The 16,577-nt window shown below is 41.9% G+C and overlaps 1 protein-coding gene across 1 annotated transcript in view; it reads right to left on the bottom strand.

Annotated features, from left to right (window-relative positions):
* Positions 1-7,428, bottom strand: part of MSH6 (mutS homolog 6) — a 24,575-nt gene extending 17,147 nt beyond the window's left edge. Inside the window, exon 1 of the mRNA XM_042781473.1 lies at positions 7,178-7,428. Within this exon, the coding sequence (XP_042637407.1) occupies positions 7,178-7,428 (251 nt within the window). The remainder of the gene's footprint in view (positions 1-7,177) is intronic.
* Between the last annotated feature and the right edge of the window lie 9,149 nt (positions 7,429-16,577).

The raw sequence follows: 16,577 nt of genomic DNA, 5'->3' as shown, positions 1-16,577 counted from the left end.
CCAGCCACTCCTCGGAAGGAAGATGGGGCAATCTACTTCCGTAGTGATACTGGCTCAGAAACCCAAGGAGGAGTCGCTATGAGTCGAGTCTGACTCGATGGCACATAACAGCAACTGAAATTTTAAAAACATTGATCAGCACCCAAATCTCACATACACACAGCCTACTGATCAACTTAAAGAGCCCTGGAGGCACAGTGTTCAAGTCCTTGGCTTCTAACCCAACGGTTAGAGATTCGAACCCACCAGCCCTTCCACAGAGAAAGATGAAGTGGTCTGCCTCCGCAAACAGATGTAGCCTTGAAACCCTATGGGCCAGTTCTACTCTGTCCTACAATGTCGCTGTGAGTTGGAATCGACTCAACAGCAGTGGGTTTGGTTTATATTAACAAGGGTCATCTAACCCTCTGCAATGTAAACGCAATTTTAAAATAACAGGGTCAAAAAGAAAGATTTATATTAACTATAAAACACAGTAACTATTCATAAAGCCAAAAATTAAATGCCAAAATAAATACTGGAATTATATTATACACTTAAAACAAGATTCAATTACAGTTTTTAAACTGTTTCTGAAGTTTAAACAATGCACTTTAAACGTCCAAGTTTGGTAGTCCTAGAGCTTTTAAAGATGGTGAAAAAAATAAGACAGGAAAAGCTGACAGTTTAGAAAAATACATGTAAAAGCTTTCATACAACTGAACAAAATAAAAACCGAGTGAGAGGCTGAGAGCTCTTTTGCTCCACTTCCCCTGGGCACTGTGTGTGTTGTGTTTCAGTCCTGATTTCAGTGTTGCACAACAAGCTTGTTATGTGTGCACACCAGGGGGGTTTCTATTTTCATTTTCGCTTTTATAAAAAATACAAGGAAGGTTAAAAAAAAAAAGAGCAGATGATCATATTATTTTTGCTTTCTCTTTAATCCATTAACGTTGGTATGCACCGTTGTGCCTAAAATGCATAACAACATTTTTGGGTGTCTACTTTTTTCAAATTGTCGTAAATTATAATAAAACACTTCCCATTTCAACAATTTTCTGCATACACAATTCAGTGGCATTAATTACATTCATCATGTTGTACAAACATCACCATTATACTTCCGTAAATTTTTCCAGCACCCTTAACAGACCTTCAGTGTATCACCCTCTCCTCCAAGACAATGACTCCCTTCCCTTCTCCCCTTCCCCTGAGAACCACTAATAAACTGATCCTATATATATGCCTATTCTAGATTATTTCACATAAATGTAATCATCCAATATTTGTCTTTTTGTGACTGGCATTTCATTGGGTATCTATTTTTTAAATAGAATCCAAAGACTTTTTGGTTCTGTAAACAAAAGATACTCTGGGTCTAAAAAAACCTGTGCATATAAAGAATCATCATACATACAAAAAAAAAATCTCAAATCAGTCTTAGACATCAAATACCAGTGCTTATACCTATCTCTCAAAGTAAGGGAGTCTGTACTTAGAAAAGAGAAGTAAGAGGAGTAATTGATTCCTCTCATCATACCTACCCCCTTGGTACCTGTGGTAGTTATGTCTGTGTGTCAACTTGGCTGGGCCTGGTTGAGTGGCTGGGCAGCTGGTGGTAGTTATTCCCCATGATGAGACTGGCAATCAGCTCCATGGTGGGATCTACCACAAGCAGCTGAGTAGCTGCCTTTAGGAATGTGGTCTGCTTCCTGTATTTTAGGAAAAGCCTTGGTAATGGTCTCTAGCCTATGGCACGTTTGGACCCTGCATGTAGCCGTGTCGTTGCTCAGCAGCCTGCCATGCTCTGCCGACCTTGGGACTTACCGTGGACTTAAGTTAATGGCCTGCCGTGTGGATTGGTAACATTGGGACTGTGCCATTTGACTTGTCAACTTTGGGGAGTTCTCAGCCTCAGCAGCCAGGAGCTGTCTGAGTTAAGAAATGCCTCTAGCTCCAGTGGGCCGGGAGCAGGAGGCAGAGCTGGACTCCAAGGCTGAGGGGCTTTCACGCAGCCCCTAGAGCCTGGCATTTTGAACTTGGACTTAAAGTCCCCAAATTGTGAGAGAATAAACTCCTGTTTGTTAAGGCCATCCCATTGGTGGTATATTCTTGTCAGAGTGGCACTAGGTAACCAGAACAGTACCTATACCTCAGGCCAGATAACCTGGCCTTTTTTTCCTTCAGGTACAGATAACTATGTCCCATGACTTGTGCGCTAGGTCTAGGGTGACCATATAAAGGATGAACCAAACTTAACTCTAATACAATTTCCTAAATAGTATTAGACAAAACCCAGGGTTCTTTGGAGAGCAGTTAATTCCACACCTTAGAACAGAGAGAACTGAAGATGGGACACCTTGTCACCATAATGAAAGAATGTTTTCAAAAGGTCTGGGGTAATGTTAAAAAGTCATAAAAGCAAGCTTCAAAGAGTTACACTGGCCAATTATAACAAGTTGAACATTTTTTAAAAAATGACTTTTAATATTGCTAGATGTCAAATTACTTGGAAAATATACTATTCATAAATAAGTTTAACTGTGTAAGAATTCTCAGGAAAAGTTAGTAAACACCCAAAACTAGGACAGACAGTTATCATCAACTAAAGGCTTTAATTTTTTAACACTTTTTAAAAATCTATATACCTAAACCAGACACCAAACTCACTGCCATCTAGTCAATTCTGACTCCACAGCGACCCATTTTGGGTTTCCAAGGCAGTAAATCTTTACAGAAATACACTGCCCAATCTTCCTTCCACAAAGTGGCTGGTGAGTTTGAACCGCTAACCTTGTGGTTAGCAGTCATAAGGCACTGCGCCACGTGACAGACTTTAAAAACCCAAGATCTGCCAATTCAGCATTTTTCACATGTACAATTTAGAGATATCAATTACCTTAATCATGTTTTGTATAACCATTACCAATAATCACTGCCAAATTTCCCATCACCATAAACAGAAACTCACTGCTTCCCAAACAATGACTCTCTTTTTCCCTCACCTCCTGCCCTGGTGGCTAATAAAACTTTGTACTATACATTTGCTTATTCTCATTATTTCACTGAGTGAGATCATACAATACTTGTCCTTTTGTGGTTGACTTATTTCACTCAGTATGTTTTCAAAGTTCATCCATGTTACAGCATGCCTTACAACTTCATTTCTCTTTATGGCTGAGTAGGATTCCACTGGATGTATACACCACATTTTGTTTATCCATTCATCATTTATAGACATTTGTTTCTACCTTATAGCTACCGTGGATAATGCTGCAATTAACACTGGTTTACATGTGTCTGTTTTCATCACTGCTTTAAAGTTACTCATACATACATAACCTAGGAGTAGAATTGCTGAGTCTTATGGTAGTTTTGTGATTAACAACTCAAGCTCTTTTTAAAAACAGCTTTCACTGTCAGGTCTGATAAACCACTTCTTGTCTATGAATGGAGCCAGGGGCATACTTAAAATTCAAAGATTTTTTACTTTTCTCATCACCCATAATAATCATTACTAGAATAGGATTGTGGAAAGTAAGCTAGCCAAGACTTGTGGGGGTGGGGGAAAGCCAAATTTAAGTGGTCAGAAGCACTGCTCACAAATGTCTCAATTACAACCTTGATAAACTACAGAAAAATTAAATACTGAGAAGCAGGCCCAGAGCACAAATGTCTTGCTACTTTTCTACTGGCCATTTACTTCAAGTTGATGTCATCATGCTTTCCTTCCCCCATTTCCTACATCTAAATCATCACCAACACCTGTCTACTCTTACTTCCTGGGTCACCCTCAACTCCTCCTCTAAATCCTCTCCACCCCCAATGCCACTGCCAAAATCCTCTGTCATCATCAAATAAGCCTAACTGGTCTCTATGCAAAACACCATACTTTAGCCAGAGCTGTTTCTAACACATAAATCACTCCTATGGGTTTCTTAAACAAAACTTTAGGTTTTATGTGTTATTTGGTAGGTAATTTTTTAGGTCTGAAAATGCTCAAACCATCATCAAGAAGCATCAACCAGGATGAGCTTACATTATGACATTATGCTGAGTGAAATAAGTCAATCACAGAAGGATAAACATTGTATTATATTAGCTCATCATTGTGGGGAAAAAAAAGTCAAGGAAAGGTTTGTATGTAGAAGGAAACTGTTGGTTACCAGAGGTAAGAGAGGAGGAGAGAGGTGGGAACACTGCCCCCCCCAAAAAAAAAAAAGCATCAATCGTAAAGAAAAAAAACTGGCAACAATCAACGACTTCTGTTCATCAAAAGATGCCATAAGCTGGGCCAAAGAACAACACAGAGTGGAAGAACATATTTGCATCATACATGCAGTTAGTAACTGTGGTGTGACAAACTCCAAATGTCTTTGTGACCTATCAGCCTGTTCATGATTGGGTCTCCAAAACTCCAAAGCTCCCTCCTCTGATCAGTCTAGCTAAGACCTTCTTCGTTAAGCAGCTTCCCACCCCTACACCTTTGTTTACCTCCTGTTTTGTCCTTCTGGTCTCCCAGAGCTGAAAGCCTACCCTGATAACTCTCTTCCACAGTACACAGAGGTATCTCCTACAAAATACCTAATACTGTACTTGGCAGAGTATAAAGTACAACCCTATAATAAATGAATTAGTTTAGCAAGTGTACAGGAAGAATCAATTTGTGATCCAGTATAAGTATTCTACCATATCATGCATCTCACACCATTAAAAAGAAAGTCTGTTTTCTGAGATGGAAAAATCTAGGAATTCCTGTAGGAAAACTTAAATTCAGGCCATTTTAAATTAATTACTCATAACAATTAACTGGCTCTCCTAGCTTGAATATGGTTTGTTTGAGGTGTCTTTCTCTATCTCTTCATCTGTTCTTCAAAGGACTAACATTACACTTCGTGCCTAATATAACACAGGTATCCCCTGCTTTTCAAAAGTTCCCTTTATTCCACTTAGCTTTTACCAGAGACCTACATTAGTAACCTTGTCACTAACCGAAAGAAATCCAAAGAGGATTTTTCACTCACACCAAAAAATGCTAAAAGCAGAAGTAGCTTCAGCACTTCTTTCACTGTTACAGGCAGCGCACACCCAGAGAGGGACATCAAACTCATTACCCAGAAACTATTAAGCATCAAGCCACTATAGCTTTGAACTGTGTCTGTGAACACTTTGTGCTAGTGTTATTTTAGGTTTTATGTATTGTTATGATTTGGTAGTTAATTTTTTGGGTCTGAAAACGCTCAAAAATTTTTCCCACATAAATTAACGATTAAATGTTTCTTTGCTTTACGCCATTTCCGCTTATGAGAGGTTTCATAGAAACACTCTACTTTCATATAGCAGGGAAAACCTGTACCTGATTTATCAAAATGCCCCACAATATTCCAGGAAAAGGCCAAAGAAGCCCTTCAGCAGCACCGAAGTGCCCTTAAAGCGCCCACAAATCGAAGAGAGCATCTCAAGGCTTCCACGCAATCGCATCCATTTACACCCCGCCCCCCGCTTCCCCCAGAGCCACATCAAGTCTTTTACAAGTCCACAAACAATACAAGATGAATCCCGCCCGCAAAGAATTCTGGGAAAGAACCAGCGTACTGGACCAAGCATCGACCTGGGCGGGGGGGGGGGGGGGGGGACGACACTGAGTAAAACAACCCCATCCATCATAAAACCAAAACCGTGGAGTCGATTTCTGGATTCTAAAGGACAGAAGTAGAACTACCCCATAGGGTTTCCAAGGTTGTAATCTTTAGGTTGTAATCCAAGGTTGCCACATCTTTCTCCGTAGAGTGACTGGTAGGTTTCAATCCCAACCTTTCTGTTAGCAGCGCAGCGTTTAACCACTTGAGCCACCAGATCTTCTCTATCATAGAATAAACGTGCTTTGTTTTGTTTTTGTTTATCTAGTTCCCGTGCATGTATCCTTTACGTGTAAGCACTAAGTATATAAACTCACAGCGCCCTTCCCAAACCTCTAGGAAACCGGGGTGACTCTCCGAGCTTCACTCGTCCGTGGTATCTGGCACACGGGCCTCTGTATGTAACTTCCCTAATACAACCTTATTCGATCAACTTGGCTTTTACTGCCTCTTTTTGCGGATCCCACTATGCACGTCAGATACAATGCTGGAGCTGGTCCAGTGAGATGCGACACACTCTCAACTCCAAAAATATTACAGTACCCAGTTCCCCGCGAAATCATCAATAAGAACTACACTATTTCATAAAATAACATACTTTCAATTCGACACTAAACTTCCACGTGTGTCAAAACTAATACAGCTTCTAATATTTTTTTTAGTTGTTTCAATCCATGTGCTGTCTTGCCCAGGTTTGCCCGAACACTTTCTGCTCCCTCCCTCATCCTTCCCGGTCCACGCAATCCTCACTAGATCCAATCACACCTCAAGTAACGCCCTAAGACACACCCTCGGCGCTCTCAGCACCGGGCCCACCCCCCACTTCCACCCCCTCAACCGCCCACTTAAGCTTGCTGTGGTCCAAAATCCCCAAGCAATCTCGGCGTCCAAAGCTCAAATCCACCTAGCTAGCGTATGCCTCAAGAGTCCAACTGACCTCTCAACTGTGAACAACAGCCTCTTCCAAGAGTCCAACTGACCTCTCAACTGTGAACTAGGGGCCTCTTCCTCGCTCCCCAAACACTGCACGCAGCGCCCCTACAGCCTCCCGGATGCAGGCATTCCTCCTCCCAGAAGGCATTCCTCCTTCCCGCCACCCCTCCCCCGCCCCGGGCAGGCACAACCCCCTCCACCGCCCAGGGCGTGCAAGCACCATAGCCTTCCCGCGCTCCCCGCACAGAGCAAGCACCACTCCTTTCTCTTCCCGCCCCACAGCCCCTGCTCCAATCTCCCGTTACTCCTCCCTATCCCGAGTTGCAGGCATCTTCCATTCCTCCACCCAGCCCCCAAACAAGCGAAACACATCTCCCCTTCCTCCAAAGCGCCTTAACTCTACGTCTCCCTACCCATGCAACCGTTCTTTCTGCGCGGCCCGTTTACAGTCTATACCCTCAAATGCTCAACTCAGCCCTTACATTGTTTCAAACCAACTGTGCAGCTCCTACTCCACTGAGCCCAAACCTAACCTCGCACCTACCCGCCCCTTTCGCAAACCTCCCTTGCCCTGGATCCTTAGGCCCGCCGCCGGGCGCCCCCGCCTTCGACCTCCCACTCCCTACCTGGCAGTGACCGCAGGCACCGTCGGCTTCCGCAGCCCTCCGTTTAATTTCTTCGTCTCGGGCGGTGACGTGGAGCCCGCCAAGGGCCCAGGCCCGGCCTCGCTCCAGGCCGCATCCCCGCTGGGAGCAGGAGAGGCCCAGGTGTCGGCAGCGGTACTCCCTTCGCTTGAGGTCCTGGCTTGGGCCTTGCTGGGATTATTCAGCGAAGGAGACTTGGGAAAGAAGCTGTATAAGGTGCTTTGTCGCGACATAGCGACGTTTGGCAAGGCGCAGCCGCTACGTCGGACCAAGCGACTAAAAGCACCACATCCGACGCGCGACTCCCGCTGGCGGAAAACCAGCGAGGAGGTGGGCTACGCGGGAGGAACACAGGCCGGAGCGGCCAATCCGTAGGCGCTTCGGCGCGCGCAGGCAGCGTTGCAAGCGGCGCGCGCTCCATGCTCCGCCCCCTTGGGGCATGAGGGAGACTTAGGGGGAGGGGACGCCCAGAGATCGAGCTTCCTCCCCTGCCCCCAGCTTCTCTCAGCGGGAACTGCTGCTGGTCTGGCGCCCTCGCATAGAGGGTCTAGTCGGGACTTGAAAACTCTGGGCCAAAGTTATGTGCGTCTGTTGTGCTACCCGCCTCGGAAACCCCTCCCTTACTGAAACGGAAGCGGGGCCTGCTAGTGTAGGGGCACCGGTGCGTACTGTGTGCGCGCACTGCGTGGGCTTATGCGGCGGGGCGCGCACCGCAGGGTTCCAAACGAAGGGCTGCGGAAAAGGGCCCCTCTTAAGTACGTTTTCCTGTCCTTGTGTGAAATCCTGCCCTTGGAGCACTTCCGCCAGGCATCGGAAAAAAGAAAAGCAGAGTTCGGTCAACCGTAGACCAAAATCTCACCTTGATGTTGTTGGTATGAGCTGTCGAGTCGGACCGGACTCATAGCGACCCCTCGTTGGGTTTCCGAGGCAGTGGGGAAGTAGATTGCCCCTCTTTCTTCCGATGAGTGGCTGGTGGGTTTGAACCACCAGCCTTCTGGTTAGCAGTCAAGTGCCTTAGGCACTAAGCTACCAGAGCTCCTTGATTGTGTGTTCAAAAAAAAAAAAAAAAGAAAGAAAGAAAATGAAAAACACCAAACTCACTGCCATCTAGTCGATCCCGACTCATAGCGACCCCCTTGGGGTTTGCGAGGCAGTAAATCTTTACGGAAATATATTGCCCGATCTTCTTCCCCAGAGTGCCTGGTGAATTTGAACCGCCAACCTTCTGGTTGGCAGGCCCTAAACAGAGACACTTGGATCGGACTCACTAAAGAGTTAACTTGTGCTGTCTATGAAAAACCAAAGAGGGGGGAGAAACTGAAGAATGTGACCACTCTTGGAAAATACGTGGTTAAGATTACAATCAGAAGGTTCCAGGAAGCACATGTCAAAAATACCTTCTATGCACAATAGTCTCAGAGAAACTGCTTACCTGTGGTTTTGTGCAGGCTGGCTCCAAGAAGTCTTAATAATTTACCGTTTTGTGGAAAACAATTTATTTTGAAAATGATTTTTCAACTGAAAATTCTGAGATACTATAACCTTGTGACTGACAAGACAAAGCTCTGTAAATATCCGTCAGTCAGAATTGCCCTTTAGTTCCTGGTATTTCTGTATGTAAGCATCATGAAAAATCTAGCTAAATGGAGCACTTTGTAAATTCACTTTGTGCTGCCCAGTTCCAACTTTTACTCCTCAATAAAACTCTCTTTTTATTCCCAATAGTACTAGACTCAGCGACCCCCACAGGGTTTCCAAGGCTATAAATCTTTACTGAAGCAGACTGCCTCATCTATCTTCCCCAGAGCAGCTGGTATGTTTGAACCACCAACCTTTTGGTTAGCAGCTAAATGCCTTAACCTCAGCACCACCAGAGATCCTTAGACACTTGCTAAATATTTGATAAATGGATTTCATCTCACAGGCCTAATTGGTAGTATTAGTTGCAGTGGAGTCTGACTCATGGCGACATCATGTGTGTCAGAATAAAACTGCTTCATAGGATTTTCAAGGTTGTCATCTTTTGGAAGTAGATTATCAGGCTTGTCTTCTGAGGCACCCCTGGGTGGGTTTTAATTGCTAGCTTTTCAGCTGGTAGGCAAGCACTTAACCCTCTGCCCCGCCCAAGGATCTAATAATAAATTAATGCTAAATGCAGGCCCTTTGCATTTTATGATAAAAACTTGCCTTAATTTTTTTTGAAATTTTTTTTAATAATAATAAAGCTTTCCTCTCTGTGCCAGGCATTGAGCCAATCATTTTACATATATTAACTCATTTAATCTTCCCAATGGCCTATAAAGTAGGTATTTCAGGCCTATAATTTCTTATCTGGAGCTCTGGTGGCACTGTGGTTAAAGCATTGGGCTGCTAACCAAAAAGTGGAACTTACCAGCTTCTCTGAGGGAGAAAGATGAGGCAGTCTGCTTCCCTAAAAATTCACAGCCTTGGAAACCCTGTGGGGGTAGTTCAATTCTGTCCTGTAAGGCAGCTGTAAATCAAAATCAACTTGATGGCAGTGGGTTGGGTTGGGTTTAATCTCTTATCTGAACACTTTGGGCCAGATATCTCTCAGAATGCAGGATTTTTCACATTTTAGAAAAGTAGGTATGAGAATAAAAAAATCCTAAGGCATTTGACTACTAGCCAGAGGGTTGGTGGTTCAAACCCACCAGCCACTCCGTGGAAGGAAGATGAGGCAATCTACTTCCGTAAAGGTTCACCACCTTGGAAACCCAATGGGAGCTGCTATGAGTTGGAATCGACTTGATGGCAATGGGTTAGTTTGGTTTTTTTACTCTTCAAATTTAGGAAAGATACTGGGAGACTAACAATCCTTTGACCCGAGTCCCAGATTGTAAATAGGTAATTGCAGAATTCTGAATCTAGGAAACCAACCCCAATCAGTAAGAGCTGCACTTTGCTAAAAAGATTAGTTTTTTACTGTGTTTGGAAGACTCTTCTGACACACAGTTCTTTGCTTGGAAAGTAATAAAAACACTTTGTTTCAGATATATTTGAGAGGCATTCTTATCCCGCCACAGGTGCATATACTGTATAATATGTGATACCACCAGAGTCTGGAGCAACACCCTGAAATCAAACATCTGAAAATGTCCACCACAAAACATTTGTTTCAGTGAAGGAAACATGCACTATCAATTACCTCAGGTAGCTCAGGTCAAAATTTGCTGCCAAATGAGTTTACCACAAAACAGAACTTTTGGGATTTCAGAATTGCAGGTGACAGATTGTTGACTTACATGATATTTCCATTTTGGGTGAGGAAACAGACACAGATGGATTAAATTATATGCCCAAACTGACACAGCTAGAAAGTGGTAAGTAGGGATTGAAATCTAGGGAAGTGGGAGTCCTGTGTGATTAACGGAAATGCTATGTTGTTGTTGTCAGGTGTATTCATGTCAGTTCTGACTCATAGCAACCTTATGTACAACTTATGTACAACTTATGTACAACCTTACATAAACACTGCCCATCCTTACAATTGTTGCTGTGTTTCAACCTATGGTCAATTCATTTCATTGTGGGTCTTCATCTTTTTTGTTGACCTTTGACTTTACCAAGCATGTTGCACTTGTCCTGGGACTGGTCCCCCCGATAACATGTTCAAAATACATGAGACAAAATCTTGGAATCCTCACTTGTAAGGAACATTCTGACTGTACTTCATCCAAGACTCATTCTGTGGGAAGTCCATGGTACATTTAATATTCTTCACCAATACTATAATCCCAACGCATCAATTCTTCTGCTTCTCCTTATTCATTGTCCAGCTTTCACATACATATGAAGGAATTGACGATATTCATGGCTTGAGTCAGGCACACTTTAGTCCTCCAAGTGACACCTTTGCCTTTTAACACTTTAAAGAGGTCTTTTGCCGCAGATTGCCCAACAATGTGTTGCTTGATTTCCTGACTGCTGCTTTCATGGGCATTGATTATGGATCCAAGTAAAATGAAATCCTTGACAACTTTCATCTTTTCTCCATTTATTGTGATGATGCTTATTGGTCTAGTTTTGAGGATTTTTATATTCTTTATGTTGAGGTGTAATCCATACTGAAGACTGTAGTCTTTGAGCTTCATCAGTAAGTCCTTCAAGTCATCTTCACTTTCAGCAAGCAAGTTTGTGTCATCTGCATATGACAGGCTGTTAACGAGTTTTCCTCCAATCTTGATGTCATGTTCTTCTTCATATAGTCCAGCTTCTCAGATTATTTACTCAGCATACAAATTGAATAGATATGGTGAAAGGATACAAACTTGAAGCACACCTTTCCTGATTTTAAACCATGCAGTATCCCCTTGCTCTGTTCGAACAACTGCCTCTTGGTCTATGTACAGGTTTTGCATGAAATTCCCATTCTTTGCATTTTATCCATATTTTGTTATGATCCACACAGCCAAATGTCTTTGTATAGTTGATAAAAATGATATACTGCCTCCAAATTGACATTGTTTTATCTCATTTAATTTAACAAACTTGTACTAGGTTGAACTGCATGAAATTGCCAATATTGGACCTTTTTAAAGTACAAAAATACCAATTTTGTTTGGTTCACCTGAATGTGACACTCCTTGGAAGGAAGATTGGGCAATCTACTTCTGTAGTGATACTTCCTCAGAAACCCAAGGAGGGGTCGCTATGAGTTGGATCCGGCTCAAGGGCAGTGAGTTTGGTTTGTTTTTTGGATCCTAATCTTACAGAGAGGAAACAGAGCCTTCAGAGGGGATGGGCCACTCAGGGACAGTAGTTAAGAACAGTGGTGCAACTAGGGGTATGTGGAGGATGCAGACCATACCAAGTGACATTGTTGAAGGGACACCAAAATGACTGTCTATAAAATTTTTGTGCAGTGCTTCAGCAGAAATTTATTATTTCTTAAAAAAAATATCCATCTAGTTAGTTATAAGAACAAAAACATTTTTTGTAAGCCCAGTTACATGTACTGAGATGCCTACCAGGGTAAAACTATGTGAGAATTCACTTTTTGTAAATTTTGTAAATTTTTCTAATACACTCCTGTCAGACTTATCATTATTACCCAGTTACAGGGATGCTTCCAGTCACATGATTTCATGTGTTTTTATAGTCATTGATATTGTCAAAATTTCTGTGTGCTAGCTACAGTATTGTGGTACATGTTATTTGAGAACCTGTATCAATAACTTTTTGAGAATGAAGTAGTAATTTAAGGGAAAGAAGGAGAAAAATCAAAAAGCGTTCTACTCAATTACTAATAATGTTGTAATTCAATATAGAAAGATTTTACAAAATAATTTTGTTGTTAGTGTGCATATAATCTAAGAAGTGTTACACTTAAGCAATTTCCAACTATATTTATAACTTATTGTTTTATGATTAAAATTGATAATAAATATTACTAAAGAGCCTTTCCACAACTGGCTGTCACTTTGTTGTACTGTGTGACTTATGTGTTACTATGATGCTGGAAGCTATGCCACCAGTATTTCAAATACCAGAAGGGTCACCCATGCTGGACAAGTTTCAACAGAGCTTCCAGGCTAGGAAGGACTCAGTGGGCTCATTCTGAAAAAAATGGCCACTGAAAACCTAAGAATAACAGTAGAACATTGTCTGATATAGTGCTGGAAGAGAGCCCCCCAGGTTGAAGTCACTCAAAATACCACTTGGAGAAGAGCTGCCTCCTCAAAGTAAAGTCAACCTTAATGATGTGGTTGGAATAAAGTTTTTGGGACATCCATTTGCTGAGTGGTATGACTCAAAATGAGAAGAAACAGCTGCAAAAATCCATTAATCAGTGCAACATGGAATGTACAAAGTAGAATCTAGAAATACAGGAAATTATAAAAAATGAAACGAATTGTATAAATATCAATATTCTAGGTAGCATAGTGCCTAAGGCACTTGACTGCTAACTAGAAGGCTAGTGGTTCAAATCCACTAGCCGCTCCTTGGAAGGAAGGTTGGGCAATCTACTTCCATAGTGATACTGCCTTGGAAACCCAAAGAAGGGTCGCTATGAGCCAGGTCCAACTCAACGGCACATGACAACAACAGGCATTAGTGAGCTGAAATGGACTGTTATTGGCCATTTTGAATCAGACAATCATATAGTCTATTCTGCCAGGAATGACAAATTGAAGAGGAATGGCATCATATTCATAGTAAAAAAGAACATTTCAAGATCTATCCTGAAGTACAATGCTGTCAGTGAGAGAATAGTGTCCATAAGCATACAAGAAAGACCAGTTAATACGACTATTATTCAAAAGTATGAACCAACCACTGATGCCAAAGATGAAGAAATTGTAACTTCTGCAGTCTGAAATTGAAATATGCACTCAATATGCACTGATAATTATTTGTGATTAGAATGCAAAAAGATTGAAACAAAAGAAACATCGGTAATTGGAAAAAATGGCATGGGTGATAGAAATGACACCAGAGATCACATGATAGAATTTTGCAAGATCAACCACTTACTCATTGTGAAATACCTTTTTTTCAAAAACCTAAACAGTGACTATACATGTGGGCCTTATCAGATGGACTACACAAATATCAAATTGACTACATCTGAGGGAAAAGCTCAATATCATCAGTCAAAACAAGGCCAGAGGCTGATTGTGGAACAGACTACCAATTGCTCAAATGCAAGTTCAAGTTAAAGCTGAAGAAAATTAAAACAAGTCCACAAGAACCAATATACAATCTTGAGTATACCCCCACCTGAATTTAGAGATCATCTGAAGATTAGATTTGATGCATTGAATACCAATGACCAAAAACCAGAAAAGTTGTGGGATGATACCAAGGACATCACGCATGAAAAAAGCAAAAGGTCATTAAAAAGACAAGGAACAAAGAAACACCAAAATGGATGTCAGAAGAAACTCAGAAACTTGTAGGGTAGCTAATTCAAATGGGAGAAATGATGGAGTAAAAGAGCTGAACAGATTTCAAAGGGTGGCTCCAGAAGATAAAGTAAAGCTTTGTAATGAGATATGCAAAGAGCTGGAGTGAGAAAACTTTAAGGGAAGAACATGCTCAATATTTTCAAGTTAAAGAACTAAAGAAAAAAAAAAAAATCAAGCCTCGAATAGCAATATTGAAGGATTCAATAGGGAGCTCTGGTAGCTTAGTGCTAAGGCACTTGACTGCTACCCAGAAGGCTGGCGGTTCAAACCCACCAGCCACTCCTCGGAAGGAAGGTTGGGCAATCCTACTTCCGTAGTGATACTGCCTCGGAAACCTAAGGAGGGGTCGCTATGAGTTGGGGCTGACTCGACGGCAAATAACAACAACAACAACATGGGCAAAATATCAAATGACACAAGAAGCATCAAAGGAAAATGGAAGGAATAGACAGTCTGTACCAAAAAGAACTGGTCAACATAAAACTATTTCAGAAGGTAGTATAAGAATCAAGAATCAATGTGTTCTAGTTACCTAGGGCCACTCTGACAAGAATATACCACAAATGGGATGGCCTTAAACAGTAGTTTATTCTTATAATTTGGAGGCTTTAAGTCCAAGTTCAAAGTGCCAGGCTCTAGGGGCTGGGTGAAAGTCCCTCAGCTTTGGACTTCAGTTCTGCCTCCAGCTCCCAGCCCACTGAAGCCAGAGGCTTTTCTTCACTCAGACTGCTGCTGGCTGCCGAGGCTGCCAAGCCCAAGGTTGGCAAGTAAAAAGGCACAGTCCCGATGCTACCAAATCACACAGCAGGCCATTAACTTAAGTCTATTGTAAGTCCCAAGGTAGGCAGAGCATACTAGGCTGCTGAGCAATGACATGGTTACATGCAGGGTCCAAGCATGCCACAAACTAGAAACTATTCCCAAAGCTGCTTCTTGTATACAGGAAGCAGACCACATACCCAAAGCAGCTACTCAGCTGCTTGTGGTAGATCTCACCATGGAGTTGATTGCCAGTCTCATCATGAGGAATAACTACATCCAGCTGCCCAGCCAGCCACTCCACCAGGCCCAGCCAAGTTGACACACAAACATAACCACCACAAAATGGTAATGAAACAAGTCCAAGCTGCACTGAAGGTATTGATGAAAATCTAGGCTCCAGAAATTGATAGAATACTAAGTGAGGTATTTGAACACATGGATGCAACACTGGAAAGACTCACAATTCTATGCCAAGAAATTGGAAGACAGATACCTAGCCACCTGATTGGAAGAGATCCATATTTGTGTCCCTCCTAAAGAAGGTCAATCCAACAGAATGTGGAAATTCTCAAACAATATCATTAAAATCACAAGCAAGTCAAATTTTGCTGAAATTAATTAAAAAACAATTGCAGCAGTACATAAACAGGGGACTGCCAGAAAAGCAAGCCAGACTCAGAAGAGGACATGGAAGGAGGAATATCATTGCTAATATCAGACAGATCTTGGCTGAAAGCAGGGAATACCAGAAAGATGTTTACCTGTGTTTTCTTGACTATGCAAAAGCATTTGACTGTGGATTATAACAAATTATGGGTAACATTGTGAAATTGGGAATTCCCAAACACTTAACTATGTTCATCAAGAACCTGTACTTAGACCAAGAGGCTGTAATTCAAACAGAGCAAAAGGATACTGTATGTTTTAAAATCAGGAAAAGCGTGTGTCAAGGTTGTATCCTTTCACCATTCTTATTCAGACTTTCTGGTAAGCAAATAATCTGAGAAGCTGGACTATATGAGGAAGGATGTGGCATCAGGATGCAGGAATACTCAATAATGACATGAAATATTCAGATGACACAGCCTTGCTTATAGAAAATGAATAGGACTTGAAGCACTTACTGATGAAGATCAAAGAGTATAACCTTCAGTACAGATTACTGCTCAACATAAAGAAAACAAAAATCCTTACAATTGAACCTATAAGCAATGTCATGATAAACAGAGAAAATATTGAAGTTGTCAAGGATTTCATTTTGCTTAGATCCATAATCATCACCCATGAAAGCAGCAGTCAAGAAATCAAGTGATGTTTTTCATTGGGCAAATCTGCTGCAAAAGACCTCTTTAAAATGTTAAAGAGCAAAGATGTCACTTTGAAGACTATGCTGCACCTGACAAGCCATGGTATTTTCAATCATCTCATATGCATGCAAAAGCTGGACAATGAATAAGGAAGATCGAAGAACTGATGCATTGGAAATATGGTGTTGACGAAGAATATTGAATATACCATAGACAGCCCCAAAAAACAAACAAATCTATCTTGGATGAAGTAAAGCCGGAATGCTCTTTAGAAGTGAAGATGGCGAGAGGCGGGGCAAGATGGCGGACTAGGCAGAAGGATTGCACAGACCCTCTTCAACAAAGAAAAGGGAAACCAATTAACACAGACACAGAAGATAATCT

The sequence above is a fragment of the Orycteropus afer genome, unplaced genomic scaffold (genome assembly GCF_000298275.1).
Source record: "Orycteropus afer afer isolate SDZICR_OR568_19922 unplaced genomic scaffold, OryAfe1.0 scaffold00124, whole genome shotgun sequence".
In the NCBI taxonomy this organism is placed as follows: domain Eukaryota; kingdom Metazoa; phylum Chordata; class Mammalia; order Tubulidentata; family Orycteropodidae; genus Orycteropus; species Orycteropus afer.
The sequence above is the reverse complement of the archived record's forward strand: the minus strand, read 5'-3'. Positions and strand labels throughout refer to the sequence as shown.